The sequence below is a fragment of the Miniopterus schreibersii genome, assembly GCF_964146895.1.
Source record: "Miniopterus schreibersii genome assembly, chromosome: 2".
Classification (NCBI taxonomy): Eukaryota; Metazoa; Chordata; class Mammalia; order Chiroptera; family Miniopteridae; genus Miniopterus; species Miniopterus schreibersii.
In genome coordinates, this window is record NC_138102.1 from 160,265,326 (window position 1) to 160,287,968 (window position 22,643).

At 36.1% G+C, this 22,643-nt stretch overlaps 1 protein-coding gene across 3 annotated transcripts in view; it reads right to left on the reverse strand.

Annotated features, from left to right (window-relative positions):
* AEBP2 (AE binding protein 2) overlaps positions 1-22,643 on the reverse strand; it is a 53,709-nt gene that overhangs the window by 25,321 nt on the left and 5,745 nt on the right. For all 3 annotated transcript variants that reach the window (XM_081127380.1, XM_081127382.1, XM_081127381.1), the window contains exons 2-3: positions 9,951-10,158; positions 527-634 (exon numbers count right to left, since the gene is read on the reverse strand). In XM_081127380.1, the coding sequence (XP_080983506.1) occupies positions 527-634; positions 9,951-10,158 (316 nt within the window). The remainder of the gene's footprint in view (positions 1-526; positions 635-9,950; positions 10,159-22,643) is intronic.

A 22,643-nucleotide genomic window follows, 5' to 3' on the forward strand; every position in this document is an offset into this window, starting at 1 on the left:
TGACAGTGAGAAAATAGAGCACAAGATATTAATACCAACCAACCAACTTTAAAGATACGCATTCAAGTCATTCATCTGTCCACTATTTTCAAGACCCTAGCCTGTTTTTTCTGTTCTCCAAATTTTAAAAATTGGAATAAATCATCTTTCCTCCATTATTTTTTAAAATTCCATGCATCTACTAGCATGTTAAAACAAGTAGTTCTTTTCAAATTTTTAAGAGCAAAAGTATGCCCATTAAGAATCTTGTCACTCAGCCACCGTGGCTCAGCAGCTGAGCATCGACCTATGCTCCAGGAGATGGCAGTTTGATTTCCGGTCAGGGCACATACTGGTTGTGGGCTTGACCCCTAGTAGAGGGGGTGTGCAGGAGGCAGTCAATCAATGACTCTCTAATCATCAATGTTTCTCTCTCTCTCTGTCCCTCTCCCTTCCTCCCCCGAAATCAATAAAGATATATTAAAAAGAAAAAAATCTTGTCAATTTAAGTTGAAATTAAAAAAAAATAAAACTCACATTTACTTACCTTGAAAGGTTTGTCTCCACTGTGTGTCAGCATATGCCTCTGTAACCAACTCTGACTGGTTGACGGAGTGTTATATACTTTACAGCCTTTCCATAAGCAAACAAACACCTATTAAAAGAAGAGCCATAGTAATTTTCAGTACTTATTTCAACAGTTTTATTCCTTCTAAGCTCAAATGAGCATGCTGCAAACCATCAATTAACAAAAAGAGCCAATTAAATGCTTAATGTTAAACTTTCTGAACTTCCACATGAGAAGCAGTTTTAACCCTTCCTTCCCCCTTAGGGCTGCTGTCTGTTCCCTCAATAAGGAACTAATACACCAATGCCAAAGTACCCTTCAGAAGGAAACATACAAATTATTAACAACACATCCCTAGGAACTAGGTCTATGAACCATTCTGTATTTACTGTATGAGGAAACAAGCATGTATTAATTGTAATTACCATGGAACAGACTGAGGAATCTCAGTGGGAAGGCTGGGGTGGGGGAGTGGGTAGGAAGAGATTAATCAAAGAACTTATATGCATGTATGCACAACCCAAGGACATAGACAATAGTATGGCAAAGGCCTGGGGTGGGGAAAATGCAGGGTGGAGGGGATCAATGGGGCGGGGAGGGGGACATCTATAATACTTTTAACAATAAAGATAAATTTTTAAAACAAGAGAACATAGCCCTGGACACTGTTGCTCAATGGTTAGAGCACTGGCCCACACACCTAAGGGGCCCGGGCTTGATTCCCATTCAAAGGCACATATCTGGTTTGCAGGTTCCATCCCAGGCTCTGGTGGGGGGGGGGGGGGGGGGGGTGCAGGAAGCAACCAATCGACGCCTCTCTCTCACATCAATGTTTCTCTGTCTGTTTTTCTCTGTCTTTCTCCCCCCTTCCCTGCCTTCCTTCCACTCTCTCTAAAAATCAAAGGAAAAAATATCCTTGGGTGAGAATTAACAAAACAAAACAAAAAAAAGAAAACATAAAGGTATAAACAATGAAAATAAATCAAAAGTCAAATGTTAATTAGTGGCTGATAGTTTCATCTTCAAAGAATGAGTAATACAATTAAACTATCAAATTACAAATTCCCTGTTCCCCAATTCCTCTTCTCACATGCACACTACTTATTCTTACATTGTTCTATTCATTAAAAATGATTTTCAATTATCTTGAAGAGGAAGCAAAATCTAGCGCAGAATGTCAAACTAATATAGTTGCAAAAGCAATGGGCATGAGCTTCTCCATCATCATAGTAACCTATATTCTTGACTGGGTTTGGAAAAACACAAATCTGTCAACTAACCATCTAATCTTTATCATTTTCCTACTAGTGAGATACCAATCTTCTACTTGACTATATTTCCACCAAATGACTTAAAACGGATCCCTAACATCAGCAAAAGAATATGAATCTACTGTCATCACCACCTTCAAAGTACCATTTCTAGGATCCGTTCTTTTCTGAGGTAAGAATAATTATAAATTGAGCCACACTTTGAAGACTAGAATGTACTTCATATAGAACAGAAAGAAGAGACACACAGAACTGAGGAAACAATCATTAAACTCAATTTAAAATAAACTGTTTCATTAAAGCCTAGAAAAATCAACAATCTAAAATAACTGAGATCCATTTTTACTCAAAACTAAAATCATTTTACATCATATAGATCTAACCAGGCAACACTGCTAATGCTGTCTGATGTGACTGTTTAGGTAGAGATATGGTATATCCTGATTCCACAAAAGATTTGCTAATTTCTTTAAGCTAAGCAGATATAGAAGTCATTAACATTTCCTCCTTCATAGTTAAAATTCCTGACCTAGTATACATTTATAAAATGATTCCTGAAGTTCCTAAAATTAAAAGCTACTTTTTAAATGAATTCAGAAAAAAGAAAAAAATTGTAAAGCTACACCTATATGTTATGGAAACTAGTTCAATAAGATTTGATAATGACATGCAGATAATCAGTGCTATTTATCAATTTCCTAACTTGACTTACTAGACTCTCAGAGTCTTAAATTTTTAATCCAAGTAATAAACAGGAATCAAAGTTTGGTTTAAAATTCTCACAAATCATACTCCCCCAAAACAGAAATGTCTTAAAAAAAGTACTTGAGTACAAAATTAACATAATTTATGTTTAACAGTGAAGAATTCTGTTGATGTAACTCTTAAGTGACCCCTGTGCTAAATTAGTCTCAAAAAAAAAAAATCAGAGAAATACTCAAACACTGCCCTAACCTAATATTACCCAACCACCGCATTTGAGGGAAACCACAAATCTCTAACTTCTAATTTTTTTTCCTATGAATAAACATATGTATGGAGGCAATGGCAGATCCTGTAATTCCATCAGATAATAGCCTTAACTGTGAGTAGGTATGGTCTAGACTCTAGATGGAATAACGTCTAGTAACACTGTTAAGGCAACACCTTCAGGTTCAAAGAAAAACCATAACCTTCAACCTAGTGAATATTTTAGGAAATGAAATAAGTGTAAAGAGACCAAAGCTAACTATGTTTAGCCATATTTGGACGAAACACTTGTGAAATATTTGAAAAATAATTAGGGGGCAAGGAGGAGGAAGCAATAAACTTGGACAAGGATAGTCTTGATACACAAAATGGCATTAAAAATCCACATCAAGGATCCACAAAAACCCCAGAATTTTTAAAAGCTAAATTTCCTTTCCTAATTTATATTAGAAAAACCCTTTGATAAAACAGGTAGTCTAAAATCTGACAAAAGGATCTTTATTCAAACCTCAGTCCTTTTCTGATGCCAGTATGTGAACATTTTTATACCCTATTTTTGGAAACTTTCTCCTTGCATAAATTAACTCTGAAAACCAAACACCATAGAAATTAAACCCAAATATGAAATAAATTTCAAAACTAAAATCTCTTATGGTTCCTCTGTACTATCATAAAATGAATTAAGATTTAGCTATATTAATCAGAACACTGAGGCACAGAAATTCATACTCCAGGCTGTCACAACAGACAGATTTATATTATATTAGGTTGTATTAGATGTAACAGAAATAGAAAGAACAAAAGTAAATGACTAAATTCTACCCAGCTTTCACACTTCACAGCTACGTAATCTTGGGAGAATCACTTATCTAAGTCTCTTATTTCCTTCTTCATCAAATAGACACTATGAACACACGTTTGATAACTCCAAAACACAGTAAAAATCTAAGATAATGTATATTCTCTAAGAAAGACTGGTTAACAAAAAAATTGTTTATATTAGACATTGGGGGTCCCTTCTCAAAATAGCTGCCACCAGATTTTTCTGCCACTGTCCAAGAAAAAAAGGTACATACCCATTAAAAGAATATTTTCAGCCCAGCCAGTTTGGCTCAGTGGTTGAGCATCAACCTATGGATCCACAAGATGGAGGTTCGAAACCTGGTCGGGGCCCACGCCCAGGATGCAGGCTCAATCCCCAGTAGGAGGCAGCCGATCAATGACTCTGTTTCATCACTGATGTTTCAATCTCCCTCTCCCTCTCCCTTCCTCTCTGAAATTAATAAAAACATTACTTAAAAATATACATATAGCCCAGCCAGGCATGGCTTAGCGGTTGAGCATCGACCTAGGATCCAAGAGATGGCAGTCAGGGCACATGCCTGGGTTGCGGGCTTGATCCCCGGCTGGGGGCGTGAAGGAGGCAGCCAATCAATGACTCTCCCATCATTGATGTTTCTCTCTCTCCCCCTCTCCCTTCCTCTCTCTGAAGTCACTAAAGATATATTTAAATACACACACACACACACACACACACATATATATATTTTTGGACTACCAAAAAATCTTCAAATTTACAATGACCTAACCTATAAGATGTACAGGTCAACAATTTCAGTGTTACAGGGAGGTTTCCTGTTGATAACGCCTCTAGAAAACTTGACTCACTACTGTCAGAATAGGCGAGCTTTACCTAAGAGGACAATGCAACCTGACAGAGTCTAAGTATGCATAAGGAAAACTTCAGTGATTATTAGTAGTAAAGTAAATTAAAACCAGGCAAATATATTCTAAATACAGAGCCAGCAAGCAGAATATTTTACATGTCCAAAGGGGCAGGGGGGCTAGTTTTACTAAGGAATTAGAGTCCTCTGTCAGTAAAACATGCTAAAAAAGATTTCACACATACAAAGAGACATACTATCTAAAATCAGGAAGGGATTAGATGGATGATTTTATGGTTCCTTTAAGTTCTAATATTTCTCGGAAGAAAAAATTCATTTTATTACAAAATGTGAACATACAAAAGAGAAGCATATTTTTATATCTAATTATTTTGTCTCCAATCAGTCTAAAATGATAGCTATAATTTTGTATCATTATTTTTAGCCACAGTAAATGTATTAACATTTCCAATTTTCTCTGTTAAAAGATATGTAATAAAACAGAGGATAAAAATATCTAATTAAAAACCTAATATAGTTTTCATGTATTGCAAAAGATACAACAAATTTCATGTTGTGTTCAGGAGATACCAGACTGGCAATCAAAACACAAAGTGAGCCCTGGCTGGGTGGCTCAGTTGGTTGGAGTGTTATCCCACACACCAAAAGGCTGCATGTACAATTCCCAGTCAGGGCACATACACGGGTTGCAGGTTCAGTCCCTGGTCAAGGGGCAGCCGATCGATGTTTCCCTCTCATATCAATGTTTCTCCCTCTCTCTCCCTCCCTTCTCCTCTCTCTAAAAATCAAAAACATATCCTCAGATGAGGATTAAAAACAACAACAATGCAAAGGGACTTCCTAAGATTGATTTCACTTCCTAGAAGCAATCTGATTTAACACTGAGAGTCTACGAATGTCATTCTATATAACATCAAGGTAACTCCCCTCATTCAAACCTTTGAATAAATATGCTATCCCTCCCCCTACCCCCCAATCTTACTCTGGCCCGCTCCCCTTCAAAAGTAAACTTAATAAAATGGAACATGTAAAATAACTCCTGCATCAAGAAACATGAACATATTTCTTTCTGGCAATTGTATTTAAAGAAATAGTTAAAACAGAAAGAACAGAAGACTAATGGATCTTACTGGACCACTGAAATCCTCCTACAAGATGAAGTTCCCTACCTACCAAAACTTAGGTGTATATTAAGAGGGATACTGGGGTTTGAAATTTAGTTAGTAAAACAGCTCAGTCTCGTTTTGGAAATCCAGTACCACAAGAAAGTATGGACACAAGAACACAATTCTATTACACTTAACAAAAAAGTTTAATTTTTTGCCTGTTTTCATTTTTTAAATAGCAGAAAATCATCCTATGATTCTTTTTAATAGGGTAGGGTGTATTCATAATTTGGTATTTAAATGGTTAGTCTAACTTTTTTTTTTTAATATCCTCACTTGAGGATATTTTTTCCATTGCTTTTCAGAGATAGTGAACAGGGGGTATGGGGGCCACACCAATGTGAGCAAGCCTGCAACCTAAGTATGTGCCCTTGACCAGAATCAAACCTGAGACCCTTCAGTCCTCAGGCCAACGCTCTAACCACTGAGAAAAACCAGCTAGGGCATTTCTTTAAAAAAACATTTTTTCGTTACTGATTTCAGAGAGAGAGGAAAGGAGAGGGAGAGAGAGAGAGAAACATCAATGATGAGAGTCACTGATCAGCTGCCTCCTGCACACCCCCGCTGGGGATCGAGTCCAGACATGTGCCCCAACAGGGAATTGAATCTCCATCTCCTGGATCACAACCACTGAGCCATGCCAGCCAGGCTAGTATAACTTTTAATGTAGAATTAAGTATCCAACCACTTTGATACATGAAAAGGTCAGGAAAACCTAACTCCACCTAGCTTCCGCATAAAAGTAGGAAGTCCACGTGACACAGCAACATAGTTTAAAAGGGGAAAAGTTGTTTTTAAGCTATTACATGATGGTTTGTTTTTTTCCAGGGTGATTAAAGTGGGGTGAGGGAAAAAATAGGAATTAATATAGTATTTAAATCTTACTACCTTACTGCTCCAGTAGAATTGTTATCTTTCAATAATTAGAAGCACAAAGTCCTCTAGAGTTACCAATGTTTCCCTCATTTGTTTCTATTCCATTATAATAGTTTAATACTTAGGGTAGAAAACAGAAATTAAAAATCTAGAAAAATAATTATGTCATCAAAATCTGCTGTTTTCCATTTATATGAGGTATCTAGAATAGTCCATTTTATAATGCAGAAAGTAGAAGAGCAGTTACCAGGGGCTAAGGGAAGGAAAGGTAAGGAAGTTATTGTTTAATGGGTACAGACTTCAGTTTTGGATAATGAAAAGGTCCTGGAGATGGATAGTCGTTATGGTTGCTCAACAATGTAAATGTACTAATGCCATTGAAATATACACTTAAAAACAGTTAAATGAATTTTTTAAGTTCCAAATTTCGAAGAGGCTATTTATAAAACACACAGATGTTCCAACCAACAGCTACTCTATTTTAAAGCACAAAACCAGATCAAGATTTCCTATCTTGTATAGTATCAGGTTTTCAAATTCTCATTCATTCTTTCATTCTGAAAGTTTAGTTTATATATACCAATGACTGGTGTGTAGAAATAATTGGGGTGGATTTTCTACTGTTCTCCAATACATTTGTAGTTTAGCAATTAATGTCCTTCAAAAATGAGGACTCCTTTCTTTGGTCAAAATAGCACTACTCTTCAATTAGCCAGAGAATCTTATTATTTGTAATAAAGCAATTTTATGAGTAAGGGTTCAAGAAATGACATGGGAGTTTTCATTTCAACAAGTTTATACTTATTGTAGAAATTAACAAGACTCATGTATAGCTTTGTAATATCAATAACGTACATGTAGTTGCAGTGGTTACATGACACATTTAGTGTGAAACTCCATTTTTTCTACAAATCTGTAAAAGAGTTGAAAGCAGTCTCATAAAGACTGTGTGCCAACTCAACTTGTAGAATCCAAGACTTAAAAATGTTAAATTCTTCCACGCTTACTAAGAGAAACCCAGGGATCTTCTACATAGCTCCTGATCCTATGTATAGCTGCTAAGTCAAGTGCCTAAAAAGCAAAGTGCCATGGCTCAAAAGACTACCATAGTGATATAGACCAAATGATACCAAGCACTGGCTCACAAAAGGCAATTCAGTAATGACCACGAAACCAACTTCAGAAAATTCACACCAAAAACCTGATTGGGGGGGGGGGGGGGTAAGATGGGGGAAACCCACTGCCAAAGTTGCCTAACCACTGAGATGGTTAAACAGTGAAAAACCATAGGATGAGCACAGTTCATTAATATAGCATCTGGTGTCTACCTAGACACCATATATATTAAATCTATTAAGACAAATGTTTACTTAAAGCTTGAGTATTCAAAAGACTGCTGACACATTACAACATATTGTGACAACAGCAAATACCTTTTTTTTTTAATGTATCTTTATTGATTTCAGGGAGAGAAAGGGAGAGGGGGAGAGATAAAAACATCAATGATGAGAGAGCCACCGATCTGCTGCCTCCTGCACGTCCCCCACTGGGGATCGAGCCCACAACCTGGGCATGTGCCCTGACCTGGAATCGAACCACCATCTCCTGGATCATAGGTCAGTGCTCAACCACTAAGCCACACTGGCCAGGCAACAGCAAATACTTCTTAAAAAAAAAAAAAAGTTAAATGTGCTCTGGCCGGTATGACTCGGTGGTTAGAGAGATAGCCTGCCACCTAAGGGTGTGTGATTCAATTCCCGGTCAAAGGCATATACGATGGTTGCAGGTTCCTTCCCCAGCCCCCATTGGGGCACAGGAGACAACCAATTGATGTGTCTCTCTCACATCGATGTTTCTCTCCCCCCACCCTGACTCCTTCCCTCCCACTCTCTCTAAAAAAATCAGTGGAAAAAATATCCTTGGGTGAGGATTAAAAGAGAAATCTTAAATGCAATACCATAGGTAAATATGTTAGAGATGCTTATAAGATTGTATTTTTTTTTTTTTTTTTTTTGGTAAAAGAGCAATAATATAACGTAACTATTCAAACAACTTTGGAGCCCTGGCCGGTTTGGCTCAGTGGTTGGAGCGCCGGCCCATGTACTAAAGGGTCCCGGGTTCGATTCCAGCCAAGGGCAGGTACCATGTACCTTGGTTGCAGACTTGATCCCTGGCCCAGTTGGGGTCCGTGTGGTAGGCAACCAATCAATGTATCTCTCTCACATCGATGTTTTTCTTTCTCCCCCTCTCTCTCCCTTTCACTCTCTGAAAAAGCAATGGAAAAAGTATCCTCAGGTGAGGATTAAAAACAAATAAACAAACAAAAAAAACAGCCTTGGAAACAGTTGTGTACTTACTTAAACCCTGATGATTTTAACCATTTCTGTATCAGTATATCTCAATAGTGATGGTAAGATGACGGAAAATGTATGGCCTAATAAATTATCTGTATTTACAATATGACATTAATTCCTGGAAAACACACTAAACTTGGTAACTATTCAAGACAAACCTAGATAAAGCTGAAAAACATTATGAATAGTAGAAATATTATAAATATTTTTGTACAGTACACTTTGACTCACCTAATTTGCTCAGCTCTTTATTCACTACCCAATAATTATATGAGCTAACACAATTAAATGCATTCCTGAAAGGGTATAGGTCAATACTGACTAATCAGAACTTTCTCTCTAAGCCAGCTCTGGCAAGACCTGGGAAAGACGATCAATTTTCACTCACAAATAATGAGTGCAGATTGTCATTTAACAGGATTGTAGCCTGGCCGGTGTGGCTCTGTGGCTGAGCATCGACCATGAACCTGGAGGTCATCGTTGGATTCCAGGGTTGCAGGCTTGTACCCCAGTGGGGAGGGGAGCATGCAGGAAGCAGCCGATTGATGATTCTCTCTCACCATTGATGTTTCTCTCTCTCTCTCTCTCCCCCCTCTTCCTGCCTCTCTCTGAAATCAATATAAACATATATTTTTAAAATTTTTTAAAAGGATTATATACACTAATCCTGGTGTCAAATAGTCTCTCCAGTTAATTTCTGCATCATGGATAATTTAGAACCACCCTAACAGAGATCCTAAACAGTGCCAATTCCTAAATGTCCTCAACTTAAAACATCAGAACTTTGGAATACACTGTATTCATTTATAATATTCCCACTATACTTTAGAAAGTCTAAGATCCTCAAAGTAATGTACCTAAAAGAAAATTAAAGTCCAACACATCATCTGTTCTATTTAATTTGATTCCATCAAGTACGTGGGAATTTGTAAATAAAAGGGAAAAAAAACATTTGGAAAAAATAAAGCCTATATAAAAACAATCCCAAATTACTTTGAGAGAGAAAAAAAAGCCTAACTAGCAATTATAAATTAATAAAATTAATGAAACAGGGAGTAAAAAAAAGAAATGACAAAACAAACCCCTCCTCGCTGACCATCTACATGTATGGAACGGATGTGATCTGCCAGATCTGGACTAGAGTTGAAGCAAGCCTGGCACTGGTCCCAACAACAATTATAGGCAATATTTTTGCTTGAAGAAGTAGTGCTTCCTTGTCCATTCATCATTGCTGGAGTTGAACGCCCACTGGAAATTGTGCTGTCTACATCCATTATAGTACTGCTTATGCTACAAAAGAAGAAAAAAGGCTGTGTTATTCCTAGAAATTCACTAACATGAATATGATCTTATAAATATTTAATTAAGATTACCACTTGATATTCTGCTCCATACAAAGCATACTACCCATATTTTCCATTAGAAAATAACACTGCTTTGAAATTATATAGTTGACAATAAAGTGCAAATCAAGGAGGGGGGAAAAAAAAAAAAAGCTAGTACTTCAAAACCAGATATGTATGGGATAATTTAAGCAACTTTTGGCAGTCACAAACTCCCCAATACTATACCCTACAGAAAGCAAACTAAACACAAACACACACATACACATACACACAGGTCATCATATTTCATCCCTTTCATGTTTCTAAGCAAAATAAAGTTTCCAGCTATAAGTAATTTAGAATGAAAAGATTATCTTTACACATTTGCAAATCACTAGTTGATCTGACATTCTTTAGCCTATTCACTAATCAACTGCCGTCTCACATCCTACCTCTTTCCATCTCAAATAATTTGGAAAATTTTGCTGTATTTTCCCTTCCAAATAAAGGAGGAAGAGAGAAAACTGGGTGCAATAAAAGTTTCTCTGATTTTACCAAAGTCCAAATAAAATGTCTTTAACTAATTTTTACCAAAAGATTGAAAATGCAGTCAATCCCTTTCACTTTTTATCTACTAAACAAAGTATTACATATTAGTAACCTTTTTATTTACCAAAAATTGCATTAGTAATAAAAGTTATTGAATAATTTTAAATACTCAAAATTTCACATCTTAAGAAAATGTAACACAATTTTGCCTTTATTTTAAAGGCAATTTTTATTGCAGAAAATTTCAAAGACACAGAAAAGTGTATCTAAATCTGAAATCAACAATGAACATTCTATCCTATTGACTATATGTAATTTGTTTTTCTCAATCATCTGCAAAAGTTGAAAACATATTTTAGCACATGCCTTCTAAAAATAAGAACATTCACTTATACCATTTCAACCTTTTTGCTCACACCTGAGAATTAAACTTAATTTGAACTTACTTAAGTAAGCTTAATGATTTGTGTCTAACATCAAATGCACCCCAACAGCTAGCAAAAATGTTCTTGATGCTTCAGATACAAAAAATGTCTCAGATTTTCCTTTAAAGGATATTCACATATTTAAGTTCATCTACATATCTATTAGCCAACACATATATAGATTCTAAATTTCAACTCTAAAACATTGTAATCTCTATAAAATTCTCACATACAAATCAACTCTTGAATATCTGAATATGTATTCATAAATTGTTTCTGCAGAAATAAACTGTGATTATGGTAGTTTTTCCTATACTAAAATACAAATTTTTATTAAGCCCTGAAATTTCAAGTTTCATGAGGCCCTTGACTGTAATATGGTTACCTATTTTCCTTATCACTTGCTTCATATATTTTAAAACATTTTAACTGTTAAGCTCATACTTTCGTAAGCCATACTAATTAACCCCAACGGCAAATAATATATTAACAGCTTTAAGTTAACCAATCACACTCAATTTATAGAGAACAATCTCAGGAAAAGAGCGAAATCTCGCCTGGCTGGGAGTGGCTCAGCGGTTGAGTATCAACCTAGGATCCAGGCGATCGGGGTTCGGTTCCCAGTCAGGGCACATGCCCGGGTTGTGGGCTCAATCAACGACTCTCTCATCATTGATGTTTCTATCTGTCTCTCCCTCTCCCTTCCTCTCTCTGAAGTCAATAAAGATATATTAAAAAAAAAAAAAAGCAAAATCTCAGTGACCTACTACGGTATAATCTCAAAGGCACAGTTAAGTGTGTGTGTATGTATGTATGTGTGTGTGTGTATAGTACACACACAAGTACAGTATAGTATGATTCCAAAGTGGAGGAGGGGGATAAATTTAGATACAACTATCCCCTAAAGGTAAAATCTCTTTTAAAGGATACACAAAACACTGTATGGGGGTGGGGGAATGCACAGGAAATTTTCAGTGTGTGTGTGTGTGTACCTTTTGTATCATTTCTTTTTTCATTTTAGAGAAACATCAATGTGAGAAACATTGATTGGCTGCCTCCCCCACACACACCCCAACCAGAGATCAAGCCCCCAACCTGGACATGTGCCCTGACCAGGGATCGAACCAGTGACCTTTCTGTGCATGGGACAACATTCAACCAACTGAGCCACACTGGCCAGGGTTCAGACACTATATTTTTAACAGGCATCTACTTGATGCTGCTGCTACATTATAAGTAGCAAACTCTAAAAGATCCCTTTCACCATTATTATCCAACTGAGACTGACCAAACTAAAAATGTCTCATATGATAAACTAAAGCATTCACCTACACCCACACACAACACACCATAACAAAAAATCTGTAAGTTTAATACACACACACTGAGAATCCAATGAAATATTTAGGAAAGGACATGATGTATTTTTAACCTAACATCCCCTTTTTCCTCTTTTCCATGGATCTTGTTAAGAAACTATCTGGCAGACCAGAGTTTTCTACCCCAACATCTAGAGTAACTACAGGGATTTTTACAAAACTGGTTTCCTCTGGGAAACCAACTAAGGGCCAACTCACTCATATATACAAGCCCCTTCTTAAGTTACTTCCAAGCAAAACATCTAGTTGATGGACTTGACCATAGGCAAAAGGGATGCCAACACTGAGAAGACCCACTTGCTAACTCACAAGATACAGGAGCAGAGGAAACAATACATGGATGCTATGCTATCATAATGGAGAAAGACAAGACCATGGTCTCAGTATAATAGTGTAAGAAAAGTTCACTGATGCCCTGGCCAATTATGGCTCAGTTGGTTGACCACAGTCCCATGCAACGGAAGGTCGCAGGTTCGATTTAAGCCCGGGAATATACCTCGGCTGTGGGTTAGATCCCCGGCCGGAGTGCGTACTTTTATCTCTCTCCTTTCCTCTCTCTCGAAAATCAATTTTAAAATGGTATAGGGATTGATTTAAAAAAAAAAAAAAAGGTCACTGATATGGTTTCCAGATTCCACATCGCAAAAAATCTTGTCAAAGTATCACTTGTCGAGTTTTAGCATATCAACAAATAGCCACAAAATACCTAAATGGCTATTAAAATACCCCTTCCCCCACTAAATATCTGAGGAAAGCCAGATTTTCTTCACAGAGTTCAACCAAACCTATTCATTGCAACAGACTAAGAGGAGAAGCACATGAGAAACTAGCTGTTAAGCCAGACATTAAATATAAAACGACGTCACTTCTATTTCTTTAGCTGAAAAAGATATTTTACATTAAAAAAAAAAAATACTGTTTGGATTACATATAGTTGGTCTATTTTTAAATTAATGTTTTAAAAAGTTCTTAGTTTTAATTTCTAATCCTGTAATAGTGATAAATATAACCGACAAAACAAAAGCTATGCATTCTCCAATAACTTTTTTAACAGTTTTATTGATATATAATTCATATTCCTCAATATTTAAGAAAGCCAAAGTGCCCTTTAGAGCAAAATGTTTAAGAACCACTGATGTAGAGTATATATGGAGGAAAGCTTAAATGTCTCTCGAATGTAAATAGTATGTTTGTGACCTGGAATATTTTTATATTATTCTGAGGTTAATTGCTGAATTTGAAATTCATTCTGAGGTCAAATGGGAGGACAGCTTTATCTGCAACCTTCTTTTCAGTTACCTGTTAGGAAGTTCATTTGTGTTGTGGGTTTTTCTGGGCAACTTTGGGTATTTCTCTTCTTCCCCCTGCTCTGAAATGATGTCTAGGCTACTGAAAAGTCTAACTTTAAAGAACAGTTGAGAACAGGGACCTGAAGAAGATATGGGTGCATAACATGAAATCAAATATAATTTACTCTTGTCACTCAAAAAAAATTAAAATATAAGAATGTCCAATTTCCTATGAAGATGACATTGATTAGCAAAGTTGCAGCTCTGCACTTGTGTTTCCCAACCCTAATTTAGCATCCACAGGTCCAGTCACATAAAATTAGGTCTGTAAATCACACACCTTATGCCTTTCCCAATTAAACACCATCCAAGAAGGCTCAGTTACTTGCTGCATGCTCTCCTCTCCTAGAGGAACAGCCAGGTGGCTGTTTCCAAATTAAAGAGCTAACATGAAACAATATTAAGTTTTATTGCTTAAGTTTGAGGAACTGACCATTTTTGCATTTGTGATATGAAGTAAAGATAATTAAATAATGATGTCTTTCAAACAAAATTTCCATACTAAAAATCCTCTTTTATAGCCCTCTATCAGTACAACTAAAGTATATATGGAGTCTGAATGACAAGCTGTCCTTATCTGCAAGTCAAATTTTCACAACTAAGCAGCCAAAGAAGAACAGAATGCTAAAACTCGCATAAACTTGTATCATCCACAAACCCTACTTCAAATTTAAATTCATCTAAAAGCTTTACTGTTTTGATTGACTTTATAAATTAACGTTAAATTTTTTAACTTCTAAAAATAAATACTGCCCTGGCTGGTGCACCAAAAGGTCTCAGTTGGATTCGGGTCAAGGCACATGCCCAGGTTGGCAGCTCCATCCCCAGTAGGGGAATGTAGGAGGAAGCCAATCGATGTTTCTCTCTCATATCCATGTCTCTCTCGCTCTCCCTCCCTTTTTTTCCTCTCTCTCCCACCTCCCTGTCTCTCTCTAAAATCAATAAAAACATATTTAAATAAATAAACACTAATAAAATACTACTTTAATATGTCTTACGCATTGGGGTTCCATATAAAAATTCATTAGGGAAAAAGTTTCATTCACTCCTCAAAGTCTGTTAATATTTAGATTGTTTATTTTCTAAACCACAGACCTCAAAATTGCCAAACTACTAATTATGAACTAGATAGTACTCTCACACTAAAAGGTTAGAAACCACTGGAGCTACCTTACATGCAGAGCGACTGAAAGGATAAAATGTACCATAAACAAAGAATGTAGTAGGAAAACAGAACAAGCAAGGCATCTAAACCCCTTTCTTCAGGATCTGGAAGTTATTAAACAAGTTTCCATGAAAGAACCTCCCTCATCTCTAATGGATCAGGCTGTTTTATTTTTATTCAATCAATGAAAAACATAACCTTTAGGAAGTTTTTAGTACATAATTTGTATCTTAATTATTATTAAACAAATATTCTACAATTCTAATGTTTTAAGAATGGACATGGTTCCATACGGAATGAAGAAAAGTGGCATGAGAAGAGAGGACAGTAATTCTACTGGTCCAAGGAATATTTAACAGGGTCAGAGCAAGTGTTATAAACTTAAGTTTATCTTTGTAATTGGTAACATACTTTGGCTAGAAACAAATATACTATGTATAGTTTTCAAAGTATCTTGCCAAATTGTAGGTAAACATAACCACACACAGGGGAGTCCTAACCTAATCATTTAACAGGGTAAGCTATTTTGCAGCTAACAGACAATGTTCCTTTCATCTATTACAAAAAATTAGAGCTCACTACTCGAAAAATGTCTCTCCCACACTTGTAATCAAAATTATTAAAGGTTAAAATTCAAAGGATTTAAGAGGATTTTATTTTTTTGGTAATTGTGAAGTTGTATACCAGATATTATACAACTTTAAGGGTGAAAACTCTTTACGTGAGTTATCTATACCATTCCTCACCATTTGTTGGAATGGACCATTATTTTGTGCCCTCCTCCTCAATCTATGCGTTGACAAAGGGATTAAAAGCTAAAACTGAACTATTAAAAGAAACAGGTACTTCAAGAAAACTATAAACTGCCTATCTGTTATATTTTATGACTTTCTCTTAAGGAAAAAGAGGGATAAGTAACTTACAAAAGTATATCACAAAAGTAAGACACAAATTAAATCTGACTTCCCATTCTTTATCATAACAGCTTACAGCTTGCTATATGTCCTGCATTGTTCTATGTGCTTGTGTCAGACTGTATTTTCCAAAGTTGATCACACCAATATTCATCCCCCACATCCTCTTCTTACAATGTGGCATTAAGAGGTGCGGGGGGGGGGGGGGGGTCCTATATTACCTCCCCTTGAATCATAGGAGGTCAGAGACTACTGCAGAAGTTATGACACTACCAGACATCTTAAGTCATAAAGGCAACACAGCTTCAGCCTGGCTCTATCTCAGAACACACAACTTGGGAGCCCTGAACTACCCATAAAGAAATAACCCCTCTGAAGCCACCATGCAGAAGAGATCCTGTGAAGAAAGTACACAGAGCTACAGAGAGGCAAGGGGGCCCCAACTGTTTATCGCCCCGCTGTTTGAGTCTTCTCAGCCCAGGCACCACATATATGACAGACACATGAGTGAGTTTTCTGGAGATTGCAGTCTCCAGCCTTTACGCTGCTCTAAGCTGACACCAAGTAAAGCAGGAATGACCTAACCAAGCCAAACCCTGCTCAGATAGATTTGTAAGCAAAATAATTGTTTTAAGAGATTAAATGTTAAGAGTTGATTGTCATGCAGCCATAGTAACTGGAATAATGATTGACATGTATTAACTCATTTAATGCTTACAATAACCATGAGTTAAGTACTATTTGTATGGAGACTGAGATACAGAAATATGTGACTTGCCCAAAGTCACACAAGAACAGCTCACTAATGCCAAAAAATGTAATTGTCAGATTTACAAACTTGGGTAAATTACTGATTTCAAAGAAATAATGAAATAGAGCCATTATTATACATCAAAATAACTCAGTTTCATCTGGTACGTACACACACAAGAAGTTGTTTCTTTGCTTTTGTGTATCTATGACATACACACACAAAGATATTTAGCATTTACATATAATTTGATGTATCTGGGCATATAGTTTTACTAACAAGATAACCTATTAAATAGGTTTCCTATAAGTCAATTAGCTTCATAAAAAATTAATTCAAGGTCAGTCATAGAAAGCAACACTATCTGACTTAGGGTGAACACACAATACAATATATAGATGATGTATTACAGAACTGTACACCTGAAACCTATATAATTTTATTAACCAATGTCACTCCCAATAAATTCAATTAAATAAATAAGAAAGGAACACTACCTTGAGGTAGAACTTGTCCCAAATTTAGAACTAAAACAGATCTCAACCCAACAATGTCAACACAAAATCCAACTCCAAATGTTCATTCCAGAGACAAAGGGACAGTCACTTTAGTTTTTGTTTACAAAAAACAAAAGTAATTTATGAAATTGGTCTTAAATGGGATTAAGGAATTTAGACCACATCCAATTTCTGTAAGGCTGACTCATTTTGCCTTCCAAACTGCTGTGGTGCTGCAGGCTTTTAGGTGTTTAAATTGGAAAATAATTTTTTAAAAAAGAGACGTGCCTATTTTATTACGTTATATATTCCCAAGTCAAATTTTCTCGAGGCCCTTCCTACTCACCCTCTCCAAGGTAGAAGGAATTCTGCTTCCTTATGATCTGATTTATCTGTACTATGATTCACCCACAAACATCTCATTTATAGTAAACTCCTAAACCTAGCTACTGTCTTGCACGTAAGAGACGTTCAAATAGTTTTTAGTGACAAATTTAAGGGTGATTTTTTTTTTTAAGTATGATTTTTAGGGCAAGTATAATATGTGGATTTGTCACATGAGATAATCATCAAAATTAACTGGAGGTACACTGCAAATCATTAGGCCAAACCAAGGTATTATTACTATTATTACTATAATTACAATCTATTATCACTATAATTTAAAAAGATAAAATAGATTTTTCTAATCAACAAAAAGACTACTCTCTGTCCCCACAATTATTTCTGTGAATAAAGACAAAAGATTTTTCCCGAAGACCCAGAGCACTCAACTAAATTGGCCAAAAGGGACTTTATGCAACAATGATGAAATACAGCCTTTGGAAAACAAGCAGGTTGCACTCTTCTATCGCCACTATGCACTGTGCACATTTTAAATTTGTTTCTCATCTCTAGCCTATTGCCTTTTAAGATTACTCCACCCACATTTTTCATCATCCATCTTAAGAGATCAGCAAGCAACTATCTTCAAAAAGATGGTAATACCTGAAACATTTTACTTCAACATGATTACAATAAGGAGTTATCCTTTACCTTCTTTAAGAAATTTTCAGAAGAATGGTTATATAGAAGGTATGCTAAAAAAAAAAAAAAAAAAATGCTATGAGTTATCCTTTACCTTCTTTAAGAAATTTTCAGCCCAGCCGGGCGTGGCTCAGCGGTTGAGCATCGACCTAGGATCCAGGAGATCAGGTTCGATTCCCAGTCAGGACACATGTCCAGGTTTCGGGCTGCAGCCAATCAATGACTCTTTCATCACTGGTGTTTCTATCTCTCTCTCTCTCTCTCTCCCCTTCCTCTCTCTGAAATCAATAAAGATATACTTAAAAAAATAAATAAAAATAAAATCTCTTTTAAAAAAAAAAAAGCAATATACAGAAATAATCACATATTTATTTAGTGGTTTTTTAAACTTAGTGTTAAATGATAAAAATGTTTCTGACAAAAATGACTACAGTAGTGCTCAACACCTCAAAAGACATGTCCAAATGACTGCCAACATGAATTGAAAGCACTAAAAAGTCTACTCCCGACTCATTCACTCCCAGTACTTTAACAAATATTTATAAAAAGTCATGGCAAAAATTTTATAATTTAGAAATTAACTAGCAAATGTATTTACTGAGAAATACTAATACCCTTCTAAAATGTGTTTTCTCAAGCTGGTAACACTTCATCTTTCTAGAAACTAAAAATAAAAATGAAAGCCAGAAAGCAAGTCAGGGACTTCAAAAAGTGTTACAGAAATAAAATGTCAATAAAGAGCCTCTATTCCCCTTAAGAATGAATAACTAAACACTTAAAAATTAACTTCTACATTTCAGTCTAAAGAGGGATCTAGGCTACATAATCTATGTATATATAAATATTACAAATGAAAATAAGGCTCAGAAATGTATATGAATTCTTTGCAAAAGAGAAAGGTTGAAAACTTAAATAGCCACTTAATTATACGATTTTAATTAAACTTCCCTGGTCAAGATTGTTAAAACAATTATATAGGCAGTATAGTAGCTAAGACCACATGTCTAGAGCCAGGACTGCTCATTCTCAAGGAGCTGTGTGACTTGGGCAAGTCATAATCTCTGTGGGCTTCCTCACCTCATTGGTTGTTTGTGAGGATACCATGAACTGCACTTCTTAAAATCCTTTCAATAAACTCAAGAGTCAGAGTCTTAAGCAATCTAGATAGTTTTCTCCTGAAATAATATGCAAATTTATTTTTTTGTTGGGAAAGTCTACTCTTTAAAATTATTCAAATAATCACAACTTTATTCAAATAGTGTTTTCACATATGCTATTTAAAAAACATTGGGGCCCTGGAAGGGTGGCTCATTCGGTTGGAGTGTCACACCATACACCAAAAAAGGTTGCAGGCTCGATTCTTGGCCAGGGCATAGGACTGTGTCCCGTCAGGATGCATGCGGGAGCAACTGATGTTTCTCTCCCTTCACCCCCCCACCCCCTTCCTCTCCTTTCCTCTCTCTCTAAAATCAATAAACATATCCTTGGGTGAGGATTAAAAAAAAAATGGGGGGAAGACATAAAGCATAGAACAGCTCTCTGTGTTTCATGCAGCCACACGAATTGCAGTGAGAAAGAATAAATACGTATCAGATACACTCATATTCAGTTGAATTCAACCAACTACTGAATTACTGAATATAGGCAGTGTAATAGATGAGTGTTAAGTAGGTATGTGCTGGAAGTATAAAGATAAATAGGACCTGATTTTAATCTTACAAGTGTTAGAGCCCAGAGGAGACAAACAGAAATGGTATTTCAATACACCACCATAACAATAAACTAGAATTCTGGTGATGTTTGAACCAAGAAGAACCTATCTGAAGTATCTTTGAGATCCTGGATACAGCAAAGCCACACCTGCAATTTTCTGGGTTTGTCTAAAGGATAGCTCCAAATTATTTTAGTCAATAACCCTCACTTTTAAGAAAGAGAATCTGAAGTCCAGAGAAATGAAATGATTTGCCAAATCTTCTGCAGGCAGTATCTAGTAAAACCAGTACTACAATATTGATTACTTATTCCCACTAGAGTATTCTTTCCACATCTCTATGCATGAGAAATGGGAGGGTAAATGACTATGTATTAAATAGAGCCCTAAGCCATTTTACATATTCCATCTCACTTATTCATAACACTAAGATAATTCTCCTATTTTGCAGGTAAGGAAACAACTTCTGAGATGGTTAAATTAAAATAAACCAAACCTTTCTGACTCAAGGTTTGTGTTCTTTTACTACCCAATGTTCCTTTAGTTATTTCAGTAATAGATATGTTTGGAAAAAAGAGGGTAAGCTAGTTATAATTATTTCCCCAAGGAAAAAAAGTTTCACTCAGAAATAATAACGTAGTATTTGTCTTAGAGACAACTCAGCAAATTACCTTTTCTTTCCTTTGATTCAGTTTCCCAGGCTTGACTCTTCCCCCAACTTCTACCCTAGCTCAAGTCTCTTCATTTCACACCTGTACCATTCCTCTAACCTCCTAATTGGTCTCTCTGCTCCAAACCTTCCTTCTCTACCTTTGTCACATATAATTAATTTTCCTGTTTCACCAGTTTCATCATTCATCCAAAATATATTTAAGAATACCTAAAATAAGTGTGCACTGTGCCAGGTGCTTCAGATAGGGCAATGATCAAAACATGCCGCATGGTTCCTATTCTCAGGGAGAGCACATTCTAGCAGGATAGACTGTAAATAATTATTCAAATTGTGGTAAGCACAATGAACTTACAATGAACTTGGAGAGGCAACCAATTGATGTTTCTCTCTCTTCCCTTCTCTCAAAAAGAAAAAAAGGAAGAAAAAGTATCAGGAAAAGTTTACCTGAGAAAACGTTCAAGGTCACACCTGAACATAACTGCAAAGATAGAAGCAGCAGAGACAAAAGAATCTGATCCACAAACCTACACTGAGAAAGATGTGCATGTGTGGGTGTGAAAGGTCCCACGTTAGCCATTAATTCTCACTTCCCAGTTCCAATGTGCATTCTCTCATCTAGGCATAAAGTCTCCAGAATATGTTCTTTCCTTCATATGTTTCATTTAGGATTCCTAGAAATTTTTCTTCACTAACCTATCCATAAAATCCAGTCCCACACTCCCACCAAAACTTTAGTCATTAATTACAATACTCTCCAATTTTAACTTTAATGTACAGTATCACAAACAATTTACAGATAAACTAGAAAATAATGGAATTACCTTTTTAGTCTTTTTAAAAACAACATCTGGAGAGGAACCATCACATTTCTTTCTTATCACTGAACAGGGTACAATGGTAACCATGATTTAAAATGACTTTTAAACATCCAAATATCCAGCTGATTTCCTATCTATGCCCAGAACTGTCCATTTAGTTCTAAGGTCAATAACTATTATTTTCACATGCAAACCATTAGTCATAAAAATGAACTCGACATTTGGTTCGATCACTGCAAATCCATTACCATTATTAAGAAAACATACCTCAAAGCTTTTTACTAACAGATCAGTAGATTAACTTACATATTAAAAACTATTAAAAATAAAAGGTATTATAAGGCCTTTTAGATTAACTACAGAACAGATATACAGGGTGGGGCAAAAGTAGGTTTACAGCTGTTCATGGAAAATAATACATTTAATAAGTAATAATACAAGAATAAACTGTTTTGCATACTCACAAATGTAAACCTACTCTTGCCCCACTCTGTATATGTGAAAGATAATTGATTAAAATATAGATTTTGTATGAAATATTTTGGTCAAGCATATCCTTTTGCAAGTTTCCCCAGCACTCATTCACAGACACTTGTCACACATTTAACAGTTGGTATAGTACTTTTTGGCATTTCAGATCGTATACTGTATCCTAACAACAGTAGATCATTACTAGCTATTATCAGTTCATTTGTGCATTCTGTCTCCCCCACTCAGGAGGTCAGATACTATTTTTTCTTGTTAATCCTCACCAGGGGATATTTTTTCCACTGATTTTTAGAGAAAGTAGGAGGGGGTGGGGGAGGGAGAGAGAAGCATTGATGTGAAAGACACAGATTGTTTGCCTACCACACACACTCAGATCAGGGCCAGGGATGGAATCTGCAACCCAGGTAAGAGCCCTTGACACACAATCGAACCCCCAACCCTTTTTGGTGCACAGGCGAACGCTCTAACCACTGAGCCACACCAGCTAGGGCCAGATACTTTATTTATTGCTGTATACCCAGCACCAATAATAGTACCTGGCACATAATGGCGGTTCTATGCACATTTGTGAAATAAATGTCTACCGCATAGTAAACACTTAATAAATTGTGTACTAAATACTCTACATGTAATCCCCACAACAATCTTATAGGAGAGTAACTATTATTGCTCCCCTTTTGCAGATGAGAAACCTGAAATAGCAG